The sequence below is a fragment of the Nannospalax galili genome, unplaced genomic scaffold, assembly GCF_000622305.1.
Source record: "Nannospalax galili isolate Female #2095 unplaced genomic scaffold, S.galili_v1.0 scaffold158, whole genome shotgun sequence".
NCBI classification, from domain to species: Eukaryota; Metazoa; Chordata; class Mammalia; order Rodentia; family Spalacidae; genus Nannospalax; species Nannospalax galili.
In genome coordinates, this window is record NW_008345290.1 from 3,107,529 (window position 1) to 3,134,899 (window position 27,371).

Genomic DNA, 27,371 nt, shown 5'->3' on the forward strand with positions numbered 1-27,371 from the left:
AGTTTTTTAACCTTTAAAAAAAGATCTCCATTTCATTTTAGAACATATTATTCCTTGCAGAAAAACTCATTGTTTTTGCTATTAACACTGAGATGTTGGCACATGCATCTCTAATCTGTATGATGTATCTGATTACTAGTCATAATCGCTTGCACTTGGATCCTTGGTGTCAGTTCCTATTTTTACCAAAGAGCTGGGCAAGGTGACACATACCTTTAATTCCAGTATTCTAGAGATGGGCAGCCTAGGTTACAGACTCTGCCTCAACAAAACAAAAAATTTACTTCTTGTTCTCGGCCTGCAGCCCCTAGCCTCCTGCAGTATTTCACACAGGCTACTACTATAAGGCCTTGAACTTGCTCTTCCCTTAAGGATCTCTGCTTCCCTGATGTCTACTCAAATCCACCTCAGGGAAGCCTTCCAATTCTACGCTATTTAAATGATCCCTTTCCCTTTCTTCATACCACATCTACAGATCTTCATTGCCTTTGACCATTTTAATTTTGTGTTTTGAGTGTACTGCCTGCATACATGTTGTGCGATGCCCGAAGAGGTCAGAAGCAGCGTTATGGAGTTATGGTTGTTAGCTGCCATGTGGGTGCTGGGGACTGAACCTGGGTCCACTGTAAGAGCAGCCAGGGCTCTTGATTGCTGAGCCACTTCACCAGCCTCACTTTAAAAAAAATATTTTTATGTGTATGAGTGTATTGCCTGCATTGTGTAAGTGCACCTGTGATGTGCAGTGCCACAGAGGTCAGAAGAGGCATCGGATTCCCCTGGAACTGAAGGTAAGGCTGGTTCTTAGTCGTCACGTGGGTGCTGGGAATCAGACCCGGCTTCTGCAAGAGCAGTCAGTACTCTTAACTGCTGAGCCATCTCTCCAGCCCGTTTTTTTTTAAGACAGGGTCCCACGAGCTGGAGAGAGATGGCTCGTTTTTTTTTTAAAGACAGGGTCCCACGGGCTGGAGAGATGGCTCAGTGGTTAAGGACACTGGTTGTTCTTATAGAAAACCTGGGTTTGAATCCTAGCACCCATATGGCAGCTAGTAACTGTCTGTAACTCCAGTCCCAGGGGATCTGACAGCCTCTTCTGACCTCCGCGGGCATTGCACGACATGGGTACCACTTATTTACATGCAGGCAATACATGCAAACACTTAAAAAAAAAAAAAGACAAAGGTCTCACTATACACAGCCCTCAATGGTCTAATCACTTATTTACATGCAGGCAATACATGCAAACACACTTAAAAAAAAAAAAAAGACAAAGGTCTCACTATACACAGCCCTCAATGGTCTAATCGCTGAGCCACCTCTCCAGCCCAATTTTGTTTTTTTTCAAGGTCTTACTACACAGCCCTTACCGGCCTACAGACCAGGCTGGCCTGGAACTCAGATCTGCCTGCCTCTGCTTCCCAAGTGCTGGGATTAAAAGAGTGCACCATCATGCCTGGCCTAAATTTTATTTTAGTGTTTGAGTGTTTTGCATATGTGGACCTGGCATCTGTGAAGGCCAGAAGAAATCCTCAGATCTATGGAACTGGAGTTACAGACGATTGTGAGCTGCCATATTGGTGCTAGAATTGAACCTGGGTCCTCTGGAAGTACTCTTAGCCAGTTCTTCAGCCCCTAAAGATTTTATTTTTTAATTATGTGTGTGTGTGAATTTGTGGATATGTGAGTGCAGGTGCCTCTAGAGTCCAGGGTACAGGGAACCAAATTGACAGATCTCTATCCAACCACCAAAAATCACTTCAGTTCCAAACTAGGGATTTTAAAGATCAAAAGAACAAGGATCACACATTCAAATGTAAGTATTAGAGAAAAGGTGAGGAAATACTAGGAAGTTAACTCAGGATGGGAAAAACGTTACATAAACATATATTGCAAGAATGTAAGGAAAATAAAGAACAACTTTCTAGATCAATCCAGTTATATTTTCCACTATTATCAAAGAAAGAGACAATCCTATTTTCCAAATGAACTTTTATTTGAAATTACTCTTCCTCACATGTATCTTAGGATTCTATACTATACAATAATCCACTTAACCAATGTCCCAATAACCAAAATTCTTAACAGCAAATTATACAACAGTTCTAAGCAATAAATAAAGGTTGTCCTTCACTGATTAAGGGCATACTTAAGCTTCTGTAAATTTAACATAAAAATTATGTTTTAAGTTTGTAAGGTGTAACAAATGTAATTTCAAACACAACATGTTTTATAGGAATCTACGAGCTTTCCATCTCTAAAAAGTGACATAATTTTTAGAGTTCAAAAGTTACATTTTTTTCAAAAGAAATGTTTCATATTTTCTCCTATAGCTTCAAACTTTCTACACTCAACTATGACTGTTCCATGCCACTTCAAACAAACCTGACATGACTGAACTACTTCCTGTTATTTATCTTCCCCTAAAGAAAGTTAAAAAAGGAGTTTTTCATAAATGCAGATCTCTAATGTCTACTACAATATCTGTCACAAAAGCTTTAAAAAGATCATTTCTTTCCTCATAGTAGGGAGTTAATCCTCTGTAAAGGCAAAGAAAAAAAAAAAATCACAAAGCACAACACTGGGTTCCTTTTTAACTCAAGATGTTTAACTATTCAAAATGACAAGAACACCTTTAGGACTACAACAAAAGGGGTGGAAAACAGCAACAAAACTGGCCAAGTATAGATGCTAAATAAACCAGGTATTATGAAAAGGACTTGGAAGTATTGGAAGCTTGGGGAAATTCAGAATGGGGGCAGGGATAAAAGTCCTTGGCTGCAACCACTCCATTATCAATAGCGTCCTGAAAGAGCAAAGAATAAGAAAGAATTATAATTTGACTTGCTTAATATTTTTTCAACCACTAACAGCTACCATATACCCAAATATCATCAAATAAATATTAATTAGAATGATGGTTTCAATGCCACAAAAAAATTTTCATACTTGGGCTGTAGGAACGAGATCTTGATCTTGATCTGTACCGACTATAGTAAGGAGAAGGCGACCTCCTTCTGTAAGAAATAAAAGACTGATCAGCATACCCTAAAATTATCCCACTGAGTTAGATGCAAATAAAAACTTATCACTTAAAAAAAAAAAAAGCATACCCAAGAAGTTTTATGCATATCATAGTAAGAATACTGCCAAATGCAGATAGTCAATCTCAGCTCCCCGGGTATCATATAATATAAAATGTTATTTTATTTTGGTCAGGGGGAGTGGTGGTACATGCCTTTAATCTCAACACTCGGGAGGAAAAGGTAGGTGGATCTCCTGAGTTTGAGACTATAACTACATAGCAAGACCCTGTCTCTAAAACAATAAAGGGGCTGGTGAGAGATGGCTCAGCAGTTAAGAGCACTCACTGGCTGCTCTTGCAGAGGATCAAGGTTCTATTCCCAGCACCCACATGGCAGCTAACAACTGTCCTTAACTCCAGTTGCAGGGGATCCGATGCCCTCATCGGGCCCCCACAGGCATTGCATAACACAGGTACACTTACATATATTCAAACAAAACTCATACACATTAAAAAAAAAAATTTGTGGGGGGATTTTTCTTTTTTAGGGGAAGGTTATTTTGAAATTTTTAAAACAATTTAAAAAATATTTTTATTTTATGTATATGAGTGCAATGCCTGTATATGTGTAAGTGTACCCGTGTCATGTAATGCCTGAGAAGGACAGAAGGGGGCGTCAGATCCCCTGGAACTGGAGTTAAGGACGGTTGTTAGCTGCTTTGTGGGTGGTAGAATTCAAATGTGGGCCTTCTGCAAGAACAGCCAGTGCTCTTAACTGCTGAGACATCTTTCCAGCGCCTTGCTTTGAAAAATTTTTGTGCACATGAATGTTTTGCCTGTGTATAAAGGTGTGCCTGTGCATGCAATGCCTGAGGCCAGAAGAGGGAGGGAGTCAGATCTCCTGGAACTGGAATTTTAGCTGCCATCTGGGTGTTAGGAACTAAATCTGAGTCCTCTGCAAGAGCAGCCAGTGTTTTTAACAGCTGAGCCATCTCTCCAGGACCCCGCAAAAATTATTTTTAAGCAGTAGTGGAGACTGATTCATGCCTAGCATATGCTGGGGATTTTACTTCAAGCCCCACATCCCCACCATGTTGGGCTCAAATGATACTCCTATCTCAGTCTCCTAAGCAGCTGGAACTACCGCCCAGCCACTATGCCCAGACCAAGCTTTTCTACACATTCAACATAAATCATACAGAATAAAAATCTTAAGTTAAAAACATTACCTGTACCGGTAATCATAATCTTCATATCTGTCATATCCTCGATCATATCCTCTGTCATAGTAAGAATCTCGACGTCTGCCACCACCTCCACCACCTCCACCACCGCCTCCTCCTCCACCACCACCACTACTACAGAAGAATATAAAATTTACACATCAGCATAAATGATTTGTTTAGAATCATTTAATATAAACTGGTAGCTTTAAAAAGAAAGGAGAAAAGAGAGGATAAGAATGAACCCCCCTTTCATGCCAAATCCCTCACATCTCATTTTACTGATGTTCATGGCTTTAGCCATCATTAGGCGCTTTCACAAAACTCTCTAAACTACAAGAGTTATAAGCACTTGCTGAGTTCTGTTCCCAGCAGCCAATTAATACTGCTCTCAACTAACTGCCTCTAACTTCATCTCCATGGGATTCAATGCCCTCTTTTGAACTCCTCAGGAACCTGCACTCATGCACATGTACACACACACACGCAACACAAAACCACCACCACCACCACACAATTAAAATAGATGCATGTGGTGGCACATGCCTTTAATGCCAGCACTCAGGGAAGAGGCAGCCCACAGAGGTGAGCTGATCTTTATGAGTTCCAGGCCAGGCAGGGCTACACAGTGAGATCCAGCTTCCAACACACACACACACACACACACACACACACACACACACACACGCACGCACACACTGCCTATGCTTCATTTTTTACCTAAGGTTAGGACGCACGGACGCACGGACGCACGGACACACACCCTTAACAATCAAAATTCCCCAAAACTCCAACTCCAAACTGCTCTTTCGGTAGCACAATGTTCAATCATTATGGTGTTTCCAATCAGGCAAACTGAAACATTTTGTTGGGAAGCAGTACCAAAAAAATGTTAATATTATGCTTAAGGGTACAACCAAAAGGCAGTTAAGAAATACCAATCCTGACAACCGAGTTCTATCTCCAGACCCATGTTGTGGAAGGAGAAAACTGGCTCCTGCAGCCATGTGGTTTTCCTTGCCCCCAATTAATAATTAAAAGAGTAAGTATATGAATGTTTAAACTCTGAACACTGAAAAGAATGAATACTTTACATTGCAAGCACATCACTAAAATAATGTCAAGATTCCATGATTATACTTTTGGAGGTGAATTTAAATTTAAGCCATTTCTCTTGGTGTATCCTAGCCATAGGCACACTATGTGCGCTTACAGAATTCTGAAGGCTATTTATTTGTGCCCCAACCCACATTTTCTTCAATAAGGTTCAAATGAAATGAAACCCTGCATTGCCTTCTTTTAAGACAGGGTTCTCAATATGCAGGCCTGGCTGGTCCAGAACTTGCTATGTAAACGAGAGTGGCCCCAAATTCACGGAGATCCTGCTGTCTCTCCTCCTTGTAGTCCTTTAACACTCAAGTGAATACGTTTGTGGATTGGATATTCTAAAATTTATAGAAGCCCATACTTATGTTTTGCTCACTGTGAAAATCATGGTATTTTTAAAAACAAATGCTGATATATAATCTGCCTTACACTGAGGCCTCCAAGATCTTATAGTAGCTGAGCATGGTGGTACACCTTTAATTCCAGCTCTTGGGAGGCAAAGACAGGTGGATCTCTGTGAGTTTCAGGCCAGCAAGGGTCCCTGTCTCAAAAACAAACACGCCACCCCAAACAAAAGATCACACAGGAACAGAAGGCACTATTTACTCTATTTACTTTGGTTTTCTCAAGACAGGGTCTCACACTGTGGCTCAGGGTTGCCTCAATCTAGTAGTAAGTCTCCTGCCTCAGACTCCTGAATGCTAGAATTGCAGACATGACCCACCATGCCCAGCAATATTTAATAGCTTTTCTATTTGTATAGCACTAAAAGCCAAGCAAGTACATTGTTTATATTAACTTTTCACTTGCTCAAGTATATAAATAAAATAGTATATTTATAACTGTATTAGATCAAGATTATTCTTATTTCGTTATATATCTGTATATCTGTGCACATGTGTGCAGGTGCCCATGGAGGACAAAGGCATCAAATTCCCGTGGAGCTACAGACAGTTTTGGGCTGCCTGAATGGGTGCTGGGAAACCAATTTGGGTTTTCTACAAAAATCTTAACTACTGAGTCACCTTTCTAGCTCCCTCAAATAAATATACACTTATAAAAATAAAATAGCCCAAAGGGGGATTTTGATTAGTCAAAATTTTACACACATTTCTAGCAGATTTCTGACATAGTTTTGCAGTCTGGAGCTTGATTCCAGGCTAGCTCTCTAACACTGACCTATATGCCCTAGCTCGATAAAATCTGAAATCTTACTGAGTTGGTCTCCCCATGTAGATGCCTGGTGTAGGGGTGTGTGCTCTCTTGGTGATAGAATAATCCACACGAATTCTTCTACCATCCAGCTCCATTCCATTTGCCCTTTCCATAGCCTGTAAGGAAGAAAAAGTAAAGATCATTCATAACTCACTAATCTTGAAGCAGTTATTAGTTAAAATTGACTATGAAGTATTTATACTCCAAATAAATTCTCCCATTTTGAAGATGGTGTAGTAATGCAGTTTGTGCAGACATTTCTAGAGCTCAGTATTGTCTAAAACATACTTAATTTACAGCCCAAAGAGTAGTTTAATCAACCTTCCCTTAAGTAACTGTCTATCTGGAGCTCAGTTCTTATCTCCTACTCTATTAAGTCAATAAGGAGAGGCACATGAGCAAAGTCTTTCAAAATTTTTTTTTTAAAGACAAGATTGCTGAGCTGGGTATGGTGGCACATGCCTTTAATCCCAGCAAAGGTAGGCAGATCTCTGTGAGTTTAAAGCCAGCCTGGTCTACACAACAAGTTCCAGACTAGCTGGGGCTATAGTGAGAGCCTGTCTCAAAAAAACTCCATAAAGACAAAATATTGCTAAGTAGCCCTGGCTGGCTGAGAACTTGTGGCAATCCTTCTGCTTCTGCCTTCTAAGTGCTGGGATTACAGGTATATGCCACGCCCAGCCTAACTTGCCTCTATTCTTATTCTTCAGTTTGTAGTTCAATATATGCTTATAAGACTCAGTAAAGGGTCTGGAGAGACAGCTCAGTGATTAAAAGCACATACTGTTCCTGCAGAGAACCCACGTTCGACTCCAGCACTCATTAACTGCCTGTTACACTTCTGATACCTCTGGCTTCTGTGGCACCTGCATGTACCTCCACATACCTCCACACAGGCACACACTTACACATAATAAAAAATAAACTCATTAAGTAGCCAAGAAGAAAAAAATATTTTAAAAAATATTTATTATTTTTATTTTATGTGTATGAGTGTGCTGCCTGCATGTAGGTAAGTGTACCCATGTCGTGCAATGCCCGCGGAGGACAGAAGAGGCTGTTGGATCCCCTGGAACCAGAGTTACGGACAGTTGTGAGCTCCCATGTGGGTGCTAGGATTCAAACTTGGGTCTTCTGCAAGAACTGTCAGTGTTCTTAACTACTGAGCCATCTCTTCAGCCCCAAAGAAATAGCAATTATTTAAAGGGACACAAAAATACATTTGTGATAGCTCTTAGCCTCTTTCTGAAATTTTTTTACTTTTCATCTTTTTCAGACAGGGTCTCACTACTACTGGCTGACTTGGAACTCAGAGATCTGCCTGCTTCTGCCTTGTTGAGAACTTAAGAGACAATAAAGGCACACAATTCTAATGTAATTCAGAAATATTTCACTTTAAGCGTTCCCCATAACCGAGCACAGAGGTTTATGCCTGTAATCCAGCACTTAGGAGGCTGAAGCAAGAAGATCACTCACTGAGTTTGAGGCCAGTCTGAGCTAGAGTGAGATCCTGTTTCAAAAAGCAAAACAAAACCAAAAAGCCTAAACACTGCCCCCTAGTGAGCACCACATATAAAAGAACTTAGCCTGACAAAAAGTGCATACAGTATCTGAAGATGTCAGAAAACGGAGTTGGATTGTAAACTGCCCTGTGGGTGCTGGGAACTGAACCCAGGTCCTCTGTAAGAACAGTAAGCATTCTTAATCACTGAGCCATCTCTCCAGAGAAAAAAATAACAGAATAAATGTAAGACAAGTTTTCCATGAAAAAAGACATTGAGACAGAGTCTAAGGATGCAGTCCTGCCTGACATTAACTAGAGATTCTCCGGACTTGGCCTCCTCTTGGGTGTTGGGATTACAGGTGTACACCACAATACCTGGCATGAAAAAAAAATACTTTCTTTTCTTCCATCTCTCCTTGTTCCCAATTCCATTCCTTTCCCTTTCCTCCTTCCCTCCCTCCCTCGTTTTTATGAGATAGGATCTCATGAAACCTACAGGCTGGCCTTGAACTCTATCTATTTCTGTGTCTGTCTCCCAAGGGCTGGGATTACAGGCACAGACTTATCACTGGCTCATATCCTAACTGAAAACAGGAACAAGGAACAAAAACTTTTAAAAATATTTTATTATTTTTATGTGTATGAGTGTATTTCCTGCATGTACGTGAGTGCACCGTGTCATGCAATGCCTGCGGAGGACAGAGGAGGCCATCAGATTACCCTGGAACTGGAGTTAAGGATGGTTCATAGCCACTATGTGGGTGCTGGGAATCGTACCTGGGTCCTCTGCAAGAGCAGTGCTCTTAACCACTAGGCCATCTCTTCAACTCTACCAATAAAAAGTTTTGATATCAACAAATTAAAACACTGGCATGCCTATTAGATAATCAACTTACAAACTATGATCTAGTTTCTCAACTATTAAGACTTGGGCTTGTTGATTCTTGAGACTTCTATTCTCTGAGGACATCCTATGAATTATAGAACTGTGCTGAGACTGTTACCCAGACTGTCCTCCAACTAGTGGGTTCAAGTGTTCTTCCCACCTCAGTTTCCTCAGCAGCTCATATAGATAGGTGCCACCACACCTAGCACACTGTAGAGTATTAAGCAGCTTCTCATTTCCATGCCAATACTAGGCACTATTTTTGAAAAACACACCCAATTTTATTTTGACTGGTAAAGTTCCAACTATCAATTCATGTTTTAATTATAAAACAGAACAACTTAAATATATTCAAAAAATAGAAAAAAACAAGGTGGGGTATGGTTGTGCATGCCTTTAATTCCAGTATGTGGGAGGCAGAGGTAGGTGGATCTACTTACTAAGTTCCAGGTCAGTCAGAGCTAGTGAGACCCTATCTCAAATTAAACCAACCAAACAAAAGAACAGAAAAACAAGTTCTCCATTTGTACACAGGGAATTAGTTACAAATATAAAATTAAATAGGTTATATTGGTTTAAACAGCAATATGGTTTTTTTACACTAACTCACAGCATTCACTTTACAAGGTCAGATTTCAAGTATACCAGAAGCATAAGAGTTTAAAAAGCCAAACTAGCTACTCTGAGGCTGGAGAGGTGGTTCAGGGGTTAAGAGAGCATTTGCTGTTCTTCCAGGGAACCCAGGATTGATTCCCAGCCCCCACAAGGTGGCTGTTGCCCTCTTCCAACCTTAGTGGGCACTACACACATACCAGTATAGACACAGGCAATCAAACATTTGTACGAAAAAAAAAAAAAAAAAACCCAAAACAAAACGAGCTATTCTAACAGCAACATTTTGAACAGAGTTTGCATCAGGTGAGAGTTATAGGACATACTGTTTACAGAAATGCAGATTAGCTGATCTTTAACAGCAATGCCATACCATTATCATGCATACTGAAAACTAAACTCACCTCCTTAGAGTCATCTATCCGCTCAAAATACACAAAAGCAAATCCACGTGATCGCCCAGTCCGCTGATCATAAACCACATTGACACCACTCAATGGTCCGTATCGCGAAAATACTTCACGAAGCTCTCTCTCTGTTGTATATAAACTGAGGCCAAACACTCCTAGGCAAGTGTTGGGATCTGGATTTGCCTATTGAATAAAGGTGAAATTAAATTTTAATTAAAACTCCAATTTAAGATCAAAACATTAAAGATTTTCTTTGGAATACATTTTATAGCTTGTGTAAAAGCACTCAATTTTCAGAATGACCCTAAGAATCCTTTTGTATCCTTTGTCTTTTTTTTTTTTTTTTTGAGACAAGGTTTCCCTGTAACCACAGCTGGCCTGGATTTGCTAATGGAGACCAGAATGGCCTAGAACTCACAGAGATCCGCCTGCCTCTGCCTCCTGAGTGCCGGGATTAAAGGCGTGCGCCACCACACCCACGTTATCCTTTGTATTCTTGATACTACTTAATCTAACTCACTCTTGATACTCGCTTAATTCCAACTCACTTGGAATCATTACTTCCATCTCCTTTTTCATATTCTCTCTCATTTTATTTTTGAGACAGGGTCTGTGTAACCCTGGCTGGTCTCAAACTTAAGAGAGAGCTGCCTGCCTCTCCCTCTAGGGACTGGTATTAAAGGCAAGTGTCAGCATGCTTGCTCTTATTTTATTGAGAGAAGGGTCCATTATTGTAGCTCAGTCTGCACTGAAATCTCAAAATTCTCCTGCGTCAGCCCCTGGCATGTTGGTATTTACAGGCACGCACCACTACACCCAGATTCCATTTTACTTTATGTTTGAGATAGGGTCTCATATTCCTCATATGCTGAGGATAACCTTGAACTTCTTTCTGCTCCCACGTCTGCAGCACTGGGTTTACAGACATGTACCACCACACCCAGTTTTATGTAATACTAGAAAATTGAACCCAGGGCCCCATGCGTAACAAACATTCTACTAATTCAGCTACAACCCCAGCCCTTCTATTGTGGTTTTTAAAAAATTTTTATTATTTTTATTTTATGTGTATGTCTGTATTGCCTGCATGTAAGTGCACTCGTGTCGTGCAATGCCCTCGGAGGTCAGAAGAGGCTGTTGGATCCCCTGGGACTGGAGTTACGGACATGTTAGCTGCCATGTAGGTGCTTGGGATTCGAATCTGGGTCTTCCGGAAGAACAACCAGTGCTCTTAACTGCTGAGCCATCTCTTCAGCCCCATCAGTTCTGTTTTTTAACAGAAAGGTTACAGGTATTTCCAAACTCCAGCGCTTTGACAAAAACAATACGCACTCTTAACCACTGAACCAATGTCTTCAGCCCCCATTTTCATTCTTTAGAAGGATATCCTTTCAATGTTTCCAGGATCCAGATTTTAAACTCAGATGCTGACAGTCCATGACAGTTAAGTATCTGTATCATGTGGATGAAAGGACATACAGCAGATAAGCTTAAGAACTTTGGAGTAAAGCAAGCCTGGATGAGACCTGGACTCTGCCATTGAAAAAAAACGAAGCCAGGTGTGGGGGAACAGGCCTTTAGTCCCAGCACTCAGGAGGCAGAGGCAGGTGGATCTCAGTGAGCTGGGGCTACAGGGAGACCCTAACTTAAAGCCCCGCCCCAAGCCAAACCAAACATAATGTCTCATATCCAAATAATCTACTTCATGTAGATGTTAAAGAGCATTAAATGTATTTAATAAAAGTTATTGTATATATTTTTTGGCATTTTCTTGCCTTTTCCCTGTTAAAGTAAAACGTCTGAGTATATCTCAGTTAATGCTTTGCATTTTAATTGCTGAACACATTTCTTCCCAAATTTCACTTTATATTTTTTTTTATTATTTTTATTTTATGTGTATGAGTGTATTGCCTGCAGGTGAGTGCACCCGTGTCCTGCAATGCTGTCAGAAGAGGGCTTCGGATTCCTTCGGAACTGGAGTTAAGGACAGTTCATAGCCGCCATGTGGGTGTTGGGAATCAAACCTGGGTCCTCTGCAAGAGCAGTCAGTGCTTGTAACTGCTGAGCCGTCTCTCCAGCCCCCACTTTTTGTATTTTTATTTATTATTTTTATGTGTAGGCGTCTATTGCCCCCATGTCATGCAATGCCCATGGAGGTCAGAAGAGGGCGCCAGACCTCCAGGAACTGTAATTACAGCTGGTTGTCAGCCACCATGAGAGTGCTGAACATTGAACCCAGGTCCTCTGCAAGAGCAGCCAGTGATCTTAACTGCTGAGTCATCTCTCCAGCCCCCAAATTTCATTTTTGAAACAACTTAAAAATCTAGGAAGGGCTAGTGAGATGGCTCAGTAATATGGCTACAGAGCAAGAACCTGCCTTAAAAAAAGGCAAGCAAGCTCTTGTATCATAATCTCGGCTTGCTGAGGCAGTGTCATTTCTTTTATTAGCACACATAAAACATGAAATGTTTTCACTTTAAAAAAGTTGGCTCACAATATAGCTCTGGCTGGCCTTGAACTCACAATCGCTCCACCTGCCTAAAATGTTTCACTTTTATCTTGTATGCTAGAGCAACTTATTCAAGTGTATTTCTGGAGTACTCCTCTTCCATAAAAGCAAGGTATTATGCTATTACTACACATTCAGGAGAAAAATCAACTTTAAAATTTTTTTTTATGTGTATGAGTGTATTGCCTGCACGTATGTGAGTGTACCCGTGTCATGCAATGCCACAGAGATCTGTCATGCAATGCCACAGAGATCAGAAGAGGGCTTCGGATTCCCCTGGAACTGGAGTTAAGGGCAGTTTGTAGGCGCCATGTGGATGCTGGGAATTGAACCTGGGTCCTCTACAAGAGCAGTCAGTGCTCTTAACCACTGAGCCATCTCTCCAGCCCCAACTTTTTTTTTAATTTATTATTTTCATTTTATGTGTATGAGTGTTATGCCTGCATGTAAGTAAGGGCACCCGTGCGGTGCAACGCCCATGGAGGACAGAAGATGCTGTCAGATCCCCTGGAACTGGAGTTATGGACAGTTGTTAGCTGCCATGTAGGTGCTGGGATTCAAACCTGGGTCTTCTGCAAGAACAGTCAGCGTTCTTAACCACTGAGCCATCTCTCCAGCCCCAACTTTTATTAACTTTTATACACCTACCCTGCTGCCAGTATGTCTTCTGCGATTAGACATTGGAGAGTGACTTCGACTCCTTCGCCGCCGATATTCTGGTGTATAAGACCTACTTCGTGATCGTCTCCTGTGAGAGTGGGATCTGGATCGAGTGTAGCGTCTATGAGAATGCCTCCTTGACCTGGACCTTTGAAAGAAACAAAGTTAGGTACAAATACCGGATCATGGGGCTAGAGAGATAAGGTGGTGGTTCAATGGTTAAGAATACTTGCTACTTTTGAAGAGGACCTAGGTTTGGTTCATGGTGGCTCTTTACCATCTCTAACTCCAGTTCCAAAGGAACTTCTGGCCTCTTGAGGGTAACTGCACTCTCACATACACAGACAAACATATATAGATACTTTGAAGATGGGGAGTTATTTGGTGGGCATGGTGACAGGCCTGTAATTCCAGCTTTGGAAGGCAGAGACAGGGGATCCCCAGAGTAAGCTGTCTAGCTAGACCAGCCTTATCACAATCTCTGGTTTTGATTCAGAGACCCTGCTTCAAAGAATAAGGTAGAAGAGCTACTGAGGAAGATTCCCATCACTAACCCTGGGTCTCCACACCCACATATATACAGAGATCCTGAAGCAAAAATGTGCTTAGCTTTCTTTACATTGAAATTATAGCCAATGCTATTATTCAATATATGTAGATTTAATTACATACTTGAGTGGTCAGTAAGTCAAGGTTAGCTCCTGGGTGTAAAAGATAAACTACTTGTAGACTTCAACAAATGTATGCCTCCATGCACAGCAGACTTATGCTTACACCATTCTGTCTGTTCTCAAAATGAATAGCTGTCTTTTTTTGTGTGGAGGTCAGAGGACAAGCTTGGGTGTTATTCCTTACTGCTTGGAAGGTCACTGAGCAGGCTACATTAACCAGTCAATGAGAATCCAGGGATCTACCCACCTGCCATCTCACTATCCTTGGCTTACAGGTGCAGGTCATCTTGTATGATTTTTTACATGAATTATCGTGGCCACAAACTTAAGTTCTCATATTTATTTATTGAAACAGTCATGCTATGTAACTGAGGCTGGCCTCGAACTTGCAGTGATCCTGCAGACTCAGCCCCCCACATGCTGGGATTACAGACAACTTAATGGAATCCTCTTGCCCTTGTCTCCCGAGTACTTGGATTACAAATGTGTCACCACACTCAGTTATGTTTAGGTGTTATTTATTTATACTTTGTGTATGAATGTTTTGCCTGCATGTACATATGTGCACAATGTGGAAGACAGAAGAGGGCATTGTATCCCCTGGAACTGGAATTATAGTTGTGAACTGCTTTGTGGATGCTGGGAACTGAACCCAGGTCCTCTGGAAGAGGAGTTAGGTGCTCTTAAGTACTGAGTCATCTCTTCAGTCTCTACTTTTGTTTGTTCGCTTAATATTTTATTTGTGATTTTTATTTTATGTGTATGAGTGTATTGCCTACAGGTATGTAAGTGCACCTGTGCTGTGCAATGCCCAGAGGTTAAAAAAAAAAGATGCCAGATCCCCTAGAACTGGAGTATGGGTGCTGGGAATGGAATCCTGATCCTCTGCAAGAACAGTCAGTGCTCTTAACTGCTGAGTCAGCTCTTCAGTCTATAGTTTTGTTTGCTTTAGTTTGGCATATATGATGTGCTATGTGGGCCCATGTACAGAGGACAGAGAACTTGCACAAGTCAGTTCTCTCCTACAATTCAGGTTATCAGGCTTGATGGCATGTGCCTTTACTCACTGAGCCATTGCTCACTCACTCGCTCTGTCTGTCTATCTATCTATCTATCTATCTATCTATCTATCTATCTATCTATCTAAAATCTCTATCAATCAGTAGCAGTCTATTAACATATGTGCCAAAAGAATGATTATGAGTCTATTCTGTAGTCTGAGTAATCCCCCTGCTGTGAAGAAAGCATTTAAAATATTTTAAACATACCTGGATTTTGATCTTGATCGAGAATGGGATTCAGAGTGTTTGGAAACCCTTGATGGACTACGAGATCCTGACCTGCTCTCCGATTTTACACGGGCAGGAGTTCCCGTTGGAGATTTTGACTGAGAGCGAGACTCCTAACAAAGAAGACAGTATTACAAATGGCACTGGTCACATAGATGCCTAACACCTAACATTTAAAGTACCGTAATTATTTATATTGATTGCTCCTGAAAAACAAATGGTTAGGCAATACCCTCCAGAAAAAATTTTCAGCTCATTAATAACCCATTGTTAATATTGCTAACTGTCCTCAGTAATTCCCTACTTGAACCAGATCACCAATTTTCTATTAACTAAGTAATCATGCAAATTCATCTACAACTTGATCATACAGACACTGGAACATAAACCATACATTTACTTAACCTAGGACCCATTCATTCTTCCAGATTCTTTTAATTCTACTTCACTCTTGCTTTCTACTTCTCTTCATTCTTCATTGAGTTTTTCATTTTTCATACTTCGTGTATTCTTCCCCAATTCAAACAATTCAAAATAGCCTTAAAAATATTCAAGTGCTTCTATCTGACCAATCTTCTGTTCAATTTTTTCCCCCATTCAATTTTAATTTTCTGATCTTTAATACTTTTCATTAGCCTTCTTTTATCTTGATTTATCTTCCACATTCTTGGAAAAAACTCTTCAATTTCTTCACGAACATTAACCTTAATGGAAAAAGAACATTTAGTATATTTAAGCACGTGGGGATTATAAAACTCTGCTGGAGTTCAGAATGTTATCTACCAAATGGAAAAGCCAGCAGGTAAAGTGCAAATAACTAGTTTATTAAAAAAAAAAAAAAAAACAACAAAAAAACCCCAATTTTATAGTCTTTTAAAATGTTCAAAAGTGTAGTCTAACAAAGAATTTACTGAATTTCTCTACGTTTTTAACCATACTTTTTACCCTCCTCCCCTTTTATGTTGCATTCTAGTGCCTAAAGTGAACAATTTTGATATATGTACTTCAAACATAAATCTAACATTAATTATAACTTCCCCCCGCCTAAATAGTCATTTTCCACTATTTTATAACCTGAAGACTCTTACTGATCTTAGAATAAGCTTTCAATAAGCCAAGCTAAGAAATCCAGATACAGTTTAAAGCAAAGCATCCAAGGCCAAAAAAGCCACACACAACTATCTAAAGTCACATTATAGCACATGTGCCAAGGATCAAAGACATAAAAATTTAACAAAATTATGAACACCTTCTCCCAATTTTGGTGACTATGTTTACTCATTCTGACTAGCCAGAAAGATATGTCTTTAAAAACCAACAACCATATAAAAACTAAAGGAAGAGAAGTACAAAGTTCCTAACATTCCCCACTTTGGCTTGTACATTCCTACCCAGAAGGTACAACTATCATAATAGCTATCTTCAATTCCACCTTTTTTTGTTTTCATATACGTTATTTATGTTTACTTGCATTCCTCCTTTCAGGGACACCTATGTATACTTCAATAGGAAATACACATCTCCTTCATGGCAAAATTGGCTTTGCAAAAGTTAGGTCCACACCCAAACTATTTTCAAATAAAATCATTTAACTGACTAAAAAGTGTGTTTAACTTCAAGGAGATCCTCACAAACAAAACACAGTGGACAATTTGGTTTCTCCATCTATTTTAGACTTGGTTATTAATGTAAATAACCTCAATCTCACAAGTGTGTATGTATGTATGTATTTTTTTCACACCCATTTTCATTTATGTGGTAAGACTTACCACACACCAGTCTCTCAAGACATGTACCACCATGCTTGGTTTTACTCAGTGCTGGGGATGGATCCTAGGACCTGGAGGTAGGTAAACATTCTACCAACTGAGCTACATTCCTGGCCCCTTTCCTTCAAGTCTGATATCAAAAGACTTACTTATCAAAAACTATATCCATCCTTTCTTTCCATTAGCTACCTTAAGTCTTTCTTATTAGACTCTAAATTCCTAGACAGATGCCTGGAGCCACATTTCTAGTACTTAAAAGAAAAAAGAAATTACTAATTTTGTTTATAACTGAAGTCTCAAAACTGGTTTAGCAACTGAACAAAAGAATTTCTTCCTTTTTGGGAGCTTTCCTTTCTATAAGAGATTCCCTGGCATAATATTCACTTAATTGTTGTTCAACAGCAATGATTACAATAGTATTTGTGACTGTCTCCACAGCCTTTATTATACATAAGTTTCAGAAGGCTTTGCTCTAGACACTATAAACCTTTAGTTTTACTATAATACTTACTGAAAGTTACTTTTAAAAATTTACATTTAAAACTTTATGTGTCTTGTGAGAGTTGGTTCTCTCCCCTCCACTTATGGGTCCCAGGGATTGAACTCCAGTTGTCAGGTTGGTAGCAAGTGTCTTTACCCACTGAGCTCTCTCACTGGCTCAGAAAATTACTTGAGAATTAAAATAAATAACCTAGTAATACTTTAACTGGAGCAGAAACAAAACATCAAGGGATGGTATCTTTTTAAAAAACATCAACACATTCTTAAGACTTTCCTTTTGGGGCAGTGCTGAGGACTGACAACAAAGCTTGCTGCATGCTAGGCAAGAGTTGTGCCAGCAGCTTTGTTTGTTTGTTTGTTTGTTTTTTAAACAACCAGAGTGCCACAAATACCTAGACCAGTTCAAGGTAAGATACAGTTCTCTTAGCCATCTGTAACTCCTAGATTCTGAAATTACCATAAACAATGAATCTGAAATTAAACATGTCTCAGAAATATTTTTAGTATAATACCCAAATATGGCCATCGTCGTCATAACAGAAAGATGGTTGACAAGCATGGGCTACCACAGCTGGCTAATTTTAATTTTTAAAAAGGAAATTCATAAGGTTATTCAGAATTTGGAAACAAATTATAAGCCGGGGGGGAAAAAGCTGGAAAGAAGTAGTATCTGCGTTATTTTACTAGACCAATTTGCTGGTTTGTTTATTTATTTAATTTTTGTCCTTTTTGAGACAGGGTCTCCCTGTAGCCCCAGCTGGCTGGAACTCCCTATGTAGACCAAGCTGGCCTTGAACTCACAGAGATCTGTTCAGCTCTGCCTCCCCAGTGCTGAGATTAGCAGACCAACCTACTCTTAAAACTGTCTCATTGAAGGGATTCTACAAATTCCTCAATACCCCAACTATGGGATCCAACAACAATATGCTGCCTAGCTGAAATGGGCAGAAAGACGCATAGACTTTTATCATGGATTTTAACAGAAATCTTAAATAGGCTGCCAATCTACCTTATACTATAATCCAGAAGCCAGGCACCAAGTTCACAAAGCACAACTCAAGTTTTGGGGTTTGTTAGATGCAAATTGTTGCAAAACATGAGTAAGCAATAAGAAACTCAGTATATTATAGATGAAAGGAAAGTATGTTTAGTATGTAACATTCATTAAAAATACAAATACTATTATAACACTTTTAAAAAGTATTTATTTATTTTTTATTTTATGTCTATGCATGTATTGCGTGCATGTAGGTAAGTGCACCCATGTTGTGCAATGCCCGCGAGGACAGAAGAGGAGTTACGGACAGTTGTTAGCTGCAATGTGGGTGCTGGGATTCAAACCCGGGTCTTCTGCAAGAACACTTCTTAACCACTGAGCCATCTCTCCAGCCCCCTATAATACTTTTTAATATTAAGTCCAGGTAAATGCTACCAGGTAATAAAGCCAAATTCATATATATTCAAGTCTATTAAGTTATAATCATGTGAAACAAACTTTCTAAGTTATTTTCTTAGTATTTTATAAAAGTGATGATTTCCACAAGTACTACTGAATTTCAATCATATACTCCAAAGAGAGGAATAATGCACTTTGGTTATCCAAATGTCATTTATCCATATCCAATTCTATTAATTAATTCTACAGCTATGCTTCCTTTCTTTAGGATAAAATAAGGCACTTCTCTGTTAGGTTGACAAGCACTTCCAATACGCTTCCTAAACCAAATTGCTATTAGAACAATCTTTTTAAAACACTGTTCATAATACCAAATAATTTCACTTTAAGATCGTACCTGTCTGATGCATTATGAAGTTAGTATTTCTACCTGCAAGGATTCATAGATAGTTTTAATATTTATGTGTGTGTCTGTACATCTATGCATGTGTGTACAGGTGCCCACAGAGGCTAGAAGAGAGCATCAGATCCCTTGGAGCTGGAGTTACAGATGGTTCTGAGCCACCATGTGGGTGTTGGGAACTGAACTTAGGTCCTCTGAATGAGCAACAAGCACTCTTTAAATGCTGAGTCACGTGTATTCTCTAAAGTCTGGAAAATTTGAGAAATTTTACCACAAATGGTTCAGTAACTGACACTTATAACCAAATTTAAACTTGTGCCACAACTGAGAAGTTATCTGTAAAATCTGTAACTTGGTAAAATAAGTAAATGTTGACTATAAACCCGTCAGCTTATGTATTTTGATCAACTGTAATGTTCAAAAAGTTAGTGAAAAAATTATTTCAAAGGTAGAGAAAACAAATTTAAGGCTGGGAATGTAGCTCAATTGTTGGGAGTGCTTACCTAGCATGCATAAAGCCCTAAATTTGATACTCAGCACTTGGGTGTGGTGGCACAAGCCTAAAACCCTAGTACTTGGGAGGTCCACGCAAGAACGTCAGACGTTCAAGGTCATCCTTGGTATAGAGTAAGTCTGAGGCCAGCATGGGCTACATATCCTTTCTCCTTCTCCCAAGAAAAGTTTACATGGACTAAAGTGGCTTGAGTATATTAAAGCCAATAAATAGCAACTAAAACCCAAATTCTAAGAACCAGTTGTTATGTTCTCTACTAGTATTCTCATCCTCTGGTATCCTGAAGTATGTATGAATTAGATGACAGGGCCTTGGTTTCAAGGGAAAAAACTTTTTTCTTCTTTTCTTTCAGGTCTAGTCACTCACACCTTTGATGAATACAACAAAATAAAGACTACACATAAGTATATGTGGCAGTTCACTTAAGAAAGGGACAAGGGCAGGACTTGGAGGCAGATACTTTTAATTTCAGCACTCAGGAGGCAGAGACAGGTGGATCTCTGCGAGATCCAGACTAGCTTGGTCTAACAGCAAGTTATAGGCCAGGTGGGGCTACAGAAGACAGTTTTAAAAAAAGGGAGGGGGGCAAGCGGGCAAGCAACAAGGAACCACAATTCCTTTCACTATTGGTGTTCCAATTTTCCAGTTTACAATTTCTTCCTCATGTGATTGTTAAAAAATTTTCTTACTTCCACTTTTGTCCTACTAAACCTGTTAAGACATCTGAACAAATTATCAGTATCAATTTACTTAGCAAAGGGATATTTACGTTTTACAAAAGGTCTCAGGGCTCACTATATGATGCCTGAACACCTACTGACCGTATCAAAGGTTTCTAGTCAGGTTCAAGATAACTACTATGCTGATTACTCATGTTATTTACTGTTGGTAAACTAAGTTATAAGATAGGTAAATAAGTGTCAGTTGGCCTACAAAATTAAGTCTATGGACAGTTTGTCTTTTTAAAATAATTCATCAGGCTAGGTGGGGTAAAGCACACCTTTAGTCTCAATGTTCAGGAGGCAGAGGCAGGCTAATCTCTTAGAGTTCCAGGCCAGCTAGGGCTGCATAGTGAGACTCTGTTTCAAAAATAAAATAAAAATATTTAAATTCTGTGATACTTTCAGATCTCAAGGCTCTTGGGGGGGGGTAGTCAGATAGGTTCTTACCACCTCCTAAGTGCTAAAATTACAGGCATGTACCACTATGCCCAGCACTTCAAAACTCTTCATCCTCATTTTTCATTTTAGGAATGGTACAAAGTGAAAACAGCTCACACAAACCTGTAAAATTATGGTTATGCACTATAGTAGAATTACCTGGGTTTTCAGTTACACTGCTTTTTACATTTACCAAATTAGCACCCTTCAGTTAAAAAAAAACCCCATAAAACCTCAAATGTAAAAACTGCTAGACTTTTAAGACTGTTTACTTAAATTTGCCAGTTCTTTGCTTAACCGTGAGTAGGGGAATGGGGCTGGAGACAAACACAAAAACATAAAATTGGATCGATGGTAGCAATCAACAAGTTGGAAAATTAGCCCAACACAAAATTACTTAGTATTATCCCTACCACAAGAAAACCAGCTTTGCTTCTTTCCCTTTTCCGCAGTCCAGGCTAGCCTGGAACTCACATGCTTTACTAAAGGCAGTTCTGTTGCAGTGAAGATTACAGGCCACCACAATTAGCTAGCCATTATTACTATAATAATATAGAGATAAGGTCCCAAGCAGTACCTAGCCTGGCCTTGACCTCTTATAAGGATAACCTTGAACTCCTGCTCCTCCTGCCTCCACTTTATGAGTGCTGAGATTAGAGGCAGAGACTACCATGTCTACCTAAATTTACCCTTTTGTGTCATGGCATGCATATGGAGGTATCAGTTTTTTCTCCTTCCACTAATGTGGGTCCAGGGGATTGATTGTAGGTCATCATGCTTGGTGGCACATGCCTTTAACAGTTGAACCACCATGCGGGCCTGCATAAAACCCATCTCCCTTTTCAAGACTTTTATTCATGTGCACATGTCTGTGTGAGTGTATGTGGGTACCCTCAGAGGCCAGAGAGTGTTGAAGTTCCTGAAGTTGGAGTTACAGGAGGTTGTGGGTGCTGGGAACCAAAGTCGGTTCCTCTAGAAGAGCAAGTGCTCTTAACTGCTGAGTCATCACTCTAGCCCCTGCTGTACCCTTAAGAAGAAGAAAAAAAAAGGTTAATTTGATGAAGTATCTGAAATTAAGTTGCCGAAGCTGAAGTCTTTTTAAAAGCTAAAGTGGCATGACATGCCCCACATTATTTTAAAATTTCATATACATAAAAATCCTTTAAAAAATTTACATATAGCCAGGTGTGGTGACACAAGTCTTTATTTAATACCAGGACTCATAACTTTCTGTAGCCATCAGCCGGCCTCCATCTCAGAGATTCACCTGTCTCCTGAGTGAAGGCATGTGCCAGCACACCCAAAGCCACCTTATTTTTTGAGATATGGTCTCTCAGTGAACTTAGAGTTCACCTATTGGCTAGACTGGTTATTGGCCAGGGAGCCCTGAGAATCCTGTCTCTAGCCCTTAGCACTGGGATTACAGGCACACACTGCCAAGCCTGGCTTCTTACAAAGGTACTGGGGATCCAAACTGGTCTTCATGATTGTGCAGCAAGCACTTTACCCACTCAGCCATATTTATCCACCCGGCCCGTAAGTCCAAGTTTTCATTCTAAATAGGTGAATTTATACTTCACTTTTATCATCCAACCATCTCATATCAAGGAGAATAACTCTAGCAGTATTTACAAAACATTTCAAATTTTCAAACAGCCAGAACAAGATCAGAAAAGGAGGCAAGAATAAGCAAAACAACCAAAGTTTTATGCTCACTCTCCTTAGTTTCTATAAAGAACATTAAGTAAGATCCAAATCCTAACTTTGGCTAAATTTGATGAAGCAAACAATTCATTACTTTTATTGATGACAAATAGATGCCAGTGTTCAGCAAGAACAGAGGTGGGTGGATCTCTGTGAGTTTCAGGACAGCCAGGACTACATAATGAGACCCTGTCTTGGGGACATCCTTGCAATACTAGCATCCAAGTAAAGCTGGGGCAAGAGTATCTTGTTTTTCCTTAAGGCCAGCAGAGACAACAACAGTGAGACCCTATCTCGATAAACAGAACAGAAGGGACATTTTCAACTTCCAATGTTTATGAGCATGGTACATATGCCAATTTAATAGCTTTATGGACCTATTTGTTTTAATGGCAAAACTATTCTCCTGTATCCCTTGAAAATGGTCTTACACATCCCCAACTGTGTCCCCCCTCCCCCCATGATTTTCTTTGTTTAAGTATTTCAGGTTGAGGGGCTGGAGAGATGGTTCAGTGGTTAACAACACTGGCTGTTCCTGCAGAAGACTCGGGTTCGAATCCCAGCACCCACATGGCAGCTAACAACTGTCCATAACTCTGGTTCCAGGGGATCCAACAGCCCCTTCTGTCCTCCAGGGGTGTTGCATGACACGGATGCACTTACCTACATGGAGGCAACAGATGCACACATATAAAATATTTTTTTAAAAAAGTATTTCAGGTTGTTTTTTGTACACCAGTCCTTTGGTCTTCATTTAAATTCCTTTCAATATTCTCCTCCCAGAATAAAGAACTCACTAATGGGTCCTTACTGTTTGTTGGATTAAATCCAAATTCCTAAATCTAGAATTCAAAACCCTCCATTTTCTGACTATACAGTCAAATTTATGTTACTATTTTAGCACTCACTAATATACACAATCACATACAATCAGCACTCCCTTCTCCAAACGTAAGATCCAGTGACTTTCCTACTCCTAGATCAAAAACTGCTCAGTTCCATTTTCTGAATTCCTTACTAATGCTGTCACAGAGCACTTGATTACAGCATTGTTTAAAATCCAGATTTGAATGATCATCTCAAATCAGACATACAGATCTCTTAGAAGTTTCACCCTGCTTTACTTAAAACAGAATTCTGTCAATAATCTTTTTCTTTTCTAACATTCTTTTATTCTAGTCTCATAAAATGGAAGACAATCTAAATGGGTTGAATAACTACTTTTAGCAAAAAGCTATTAATGGCTCGAGACAATGAAGTATAATGTACTCTTCATAAAGGTAAATTAAAATATACACAGCATCCTGTCTGTGTGGCCTTCCAGGTCACAGCTCTTAAGTTCTAAAATGCTAACAGTCCTCAAAAAATTGTCATGAATAATTAGGTTCTAAAATGTTATAGTCAATAATTGTAGTTTCAATGTTTAGTAGACGCCAGAAAGCTTCCACATAATTTAAAATACTTTTACTGAGATGGGATTAACAAGTACCCTTTTACACCTATAGATAAAGCAAATGAAATTGCACTTTAAAGTAGCAGGTGAAATTTTCTCAATAAATACATACAGAAGGGAAAACAACCAAAAGCTAGATTAATAATCTTCAAAAACACCTCTGATAATCCTAACATCTAAATACTGGCACCTGTCAAAGCTTTTCCTAATTTGTTTTAGTAAAAAAACTTTGAAGGGTACCGCATAAACTTCAACAAACACATCACTTAAAATCTTTTTTAGGACTCTTACCCTTAGTCATCTTTAGCTACAATGAAAAAAGGGCATAGCAGTTGTATCATATAAAATTTAAGTGGTTTATGGTCAGTAGAAAAAATAATTTTTATATTTAAAAACCAAACACAACAAATAGTGAATATTAAACTGTTTTAAGAAACTGGCTGGGGATGTAGGTCAGTTATAGATCACTCACATAGGATGCACAAAGTCCTAGGTTCCACTCCCAGCACAGCTCAAAAGGAACAAAAAATATAGGCAAACCCCTCAGAAAAGCTGCTAGCATTCCTTTTCAATTATTTCTTTTTATGTCTATGAGTGTTTTGCCTGCATGTGTAAATGCACCTGTGCATGCAGTGCCCACGGAGGTGAGAAGGTGTTAGATCCCCTGGAACTGGAGTTACAGATGGTTGTCACCATGTGGGTGTTGGGAACTGAACCCAGGTCCTCTACAAGAGTAGCCAGTGCTCTTAGCCAATGAGCATCTCTCCAGCCCCCTAGCATTCTTCTAATTCTTTAATTACAACTCAGAAAAAAAAAATCCAAACAAAAACTGTTGCATCTTAAAAAGATTTAAGTGAACCAGAAAGTATCAATGAGTCTACTGATTATAGAAAAAAAAAAAAAATCGTCATACAAACAGCAGAAAAGGGCGGAATTAACACCCCCCTTTTTCTTTTTTTGAGATAGGGTTTCCCTGTAGCCCCTCTGCCTGCCTCAGCCACCTAAATGTTGGGATCAAAGGCAATTAAAGGTGTGCACCACGTCCTCTAGATTAACACCTCCCCCTTTTGTTAACTAGATTGCTAATGCCTAAATACATTTTAACTGAAAAGTGGTTGGAAACCTTTTTCTCTTTTGGAGGGTAAGGTGATAATAATTCTCTACTGTTCCCTCCCTAGATGACAAAAAGAGCCAAAGGATCAAAGGAACACAAGTAGTCCAAATCCCACAAACCAAGCATTAAAAATTTTTTTGAAATGACAGAAAAATTTTTCCTAATTACTCAAGTAACACAACTATCTCCAAGTACCTTTATTTCACAATCGTAAGTAAAAGGTTTGTTTTGTTGGGACAACGAAACACAATTCTCCAACAGTAAGCAGGCTCACCTATATCGGCTACACAAATTTCCTTCAAATAATCCAATCAAAGTTAAACGTAGTTTTGGTCCTATCCTAATGCATTAAGGAAGGGGGGGAGGGGAGGAAAGAGAAAAGAGACCTCAAAAACGAAAGCCTAAATCTACTTTCTAACTTGACAGTTTGAACTTCCAAAAGGGACAAATTCAATCCTACCAGCACATTATTCCCTCAAGCTTTTTTTTTTAAATCTTTCCCCCAGCGACTAGAATAAATACCAACACAACAGCCAGAAAGTGTTGCCTGGGGCTTTTGTTTTCTTTTCAGGGTTTCCCTGAACTCACATCCATCAATTTCCACTACTAGGGTAACTTCGGAAATCAAGCTCAGACGGATGATAAACATGGTAACATATTTAAGCTGAGGATACGTATTCTGTGTGATCTTTATATTCATCCGGCCCCAAATCTAGAGCCCTCCTAACTGGGGGAGGAGCGATAGAGAAATGGAGGAGGGGTGTAATTTCCAGGTCGTCTTTTGGAATTTATACTGATTAGCTATTTTTAAAACACCGAGCCACGGAATTCGTTCAGTTACGTAAGATTAAGGTAAGATGTCTTGAAATTTTAACCATAAAAACCTTTAAAGGAGTCTGTCAGTTTTTAGATGAAAGGTCACAGGGAAGAAAGCACTAGAAGTTGAGATAGAAAGCACAGCACCCAGCAACACAGAATTAGGAAAACAGGCGTCAGTGCATTTTCACATTCGTTTCCAAATGAAGGGAAAGACAACAGGAAGGGAAAAGCTCCTACGTAGTTTTCCCTTCACAGCTCCGTCTTAGCAACCCTTAAGGTCGGTGCGGTCGTTGACTGACCACGTCCTTAGGCTCGTCCCACCTTCAACCTCAAGGCTTTCGCCTTTATAGACGCGGCGCCGCGGGTTCCGGAGACACGGCCGCTCACTGCAACAGAGAGCCAAGGAGACACAGGCCCTGGCAAGTCCCACGCCAGCGCTTCCCGCCCGGACACAGCCCCGCGCACTGTCGCCCCGAGACCCCGCTACAGGGCCGGGGTCGCCAGAGATGCCACCGCAGGAAGCACCTACCACTATCCGGCCGGAGGGAGCGCCCCGCCGCCTCCTGCCCCACCGCGCCGGGGACCCGCACCTCGGAGCAGAGATGGGAAGCTGGGGGGAAAGGGAGCGACAGGAGAGGATAGGACCAGGCCGGCACCAGTCGCCGCCGCGCATTAGCGCTGCGGGCAACCGGGCGCCGCGGAGGCAGGGGACCCAGAGGCCATCTTGGGACGTGAGGACGCTCGCGGCGGCCCTCAAGGTTGCTCCCGCGGGCCCTTCGGGACGCCCCGCAACCTCGCCCGACCGACCGACCGCGCTGGTCCCCGAGAGACCCCGAGCATCGGGCCGCCGCCGAAGACGGCTCCCGCGGCTTTGTACTCACTCTGCCCTCGAAGTTGTTCTCCTCGATATCACTCATGTCGGCCAGCCGCTGCCCAGAACTAAGAAAAAGACAAATCTCGGCTCGAGGGCCGACGGCCTAGTCACCCTGCGGTCTGGACTGTAAGGAGGAGGAACGCGACGGCTACAGCAGCCGCTCGGCTCCACTCCCACCAGCTCGCAGGCTTGGGCAAAATGGCGCCGGCGCGGCCAGAAGCCTCCTGGCGCCCGGCGTCAGGAGGCGGTCTCGTGACGTCACGAGGCACCGCCCCCAGCGAGGCTTTGTGTCCTGGGCCTAGCCCGCGGCGTTGGCGGGTATCCTTGGCATCAAGTTCTTGTGCTGACCTCCAAACCTAAAACTGCATTACCCTGTCAACCTCTGAGACGTCGGTCATCCAATAAGCTCTTGTTGACCTTGGTCCTTTACATTTTGTCCACGTGCATTGTGGTGTAAGGGAACAGAACAAACTAGAAGCATATTTGCAATTAATAGGCTCTTATTTTTGGATTATTTCTCTCTCTCTCTCTCTCTCTCTCTCTCTCTCTCTCTCTCTCT

The 27,371-nt window shown here is 40.6% G+C and overlaps 1 protein-coding gene across 4 annotated transcripts; it reads right to left on the reverse strand.

Annotated features, from left to right (window-relative positions):
• Positions 1-1,969: 1,969 nt before the first annotated feature.
• Tra2a (transformer 2 alpha homolog) lies at positions 1,970-27,027 on the reverse strand. Of its 4 annotated transcripts, none has more exons than XM_017800226.2 (9): positions 26,820-27,027; positions 26,468-26,548; positions 15,085-15,218; positions 13,134-13,293; positions 9,971-10,159; positions 6,565-6,680; positions 4,249-4,377; positions 2,944-3,008; positions 1,970-2,800 (listed from the first exon to the last, which is right to left on the reverse strand). In XM_017800226.2, the coding sequence occupies exons 1-9, from the start codon at positions 26,853-26,855 to the stop codon at positions 2,790-2,792; spliced, it is 921 nt and encodes a 306-aa protein (XP_017655715.1). In that variant the 5' UTR covers positions 26,856-27,027; the 3' UTR covers positions 1,970-2,789. The 4 variants fall into 4 exon arrangements, with proteins under 4 accessions (XP_017655715.1, XP_008839692.1, XP_017655716.1 ...); XM_008841470.3 differs by having other exon boundaries at positions 2,944-3,011; XM_017800227.2 differs by lacking the exon at positions 26,468-26,548 and adding an exon at positions 15,500-15,809 and having other exon boundaries at positions 2,944-3,011; positions 26,820-27,026.
• Positions 27,028-27,371: the final 344 nt, after the last annotated feature.

Coding starts and splice junctions, on each gene's coding strand:
- Tra2a (XM_008841470.3), bottom strand. CDS start 26,855: ATGAGTGATATCGAGGAGAACAACTTCGAGGGCAGA. Junction 6,681..9,970: donor GGATAGATGACTCTAAGGAG/GTGAGTTTAGTT, acceptor TCTTCCTTACAG/GCTATGGAAAGGGCAAATGG. Junction 4,378..6,564: donor TACATGGGGAGACCAACTCA/GTAAGATTTCAG, acceptor ATTCTTCTGTAG/TAGTGGTGGTGGTGGAGGAG.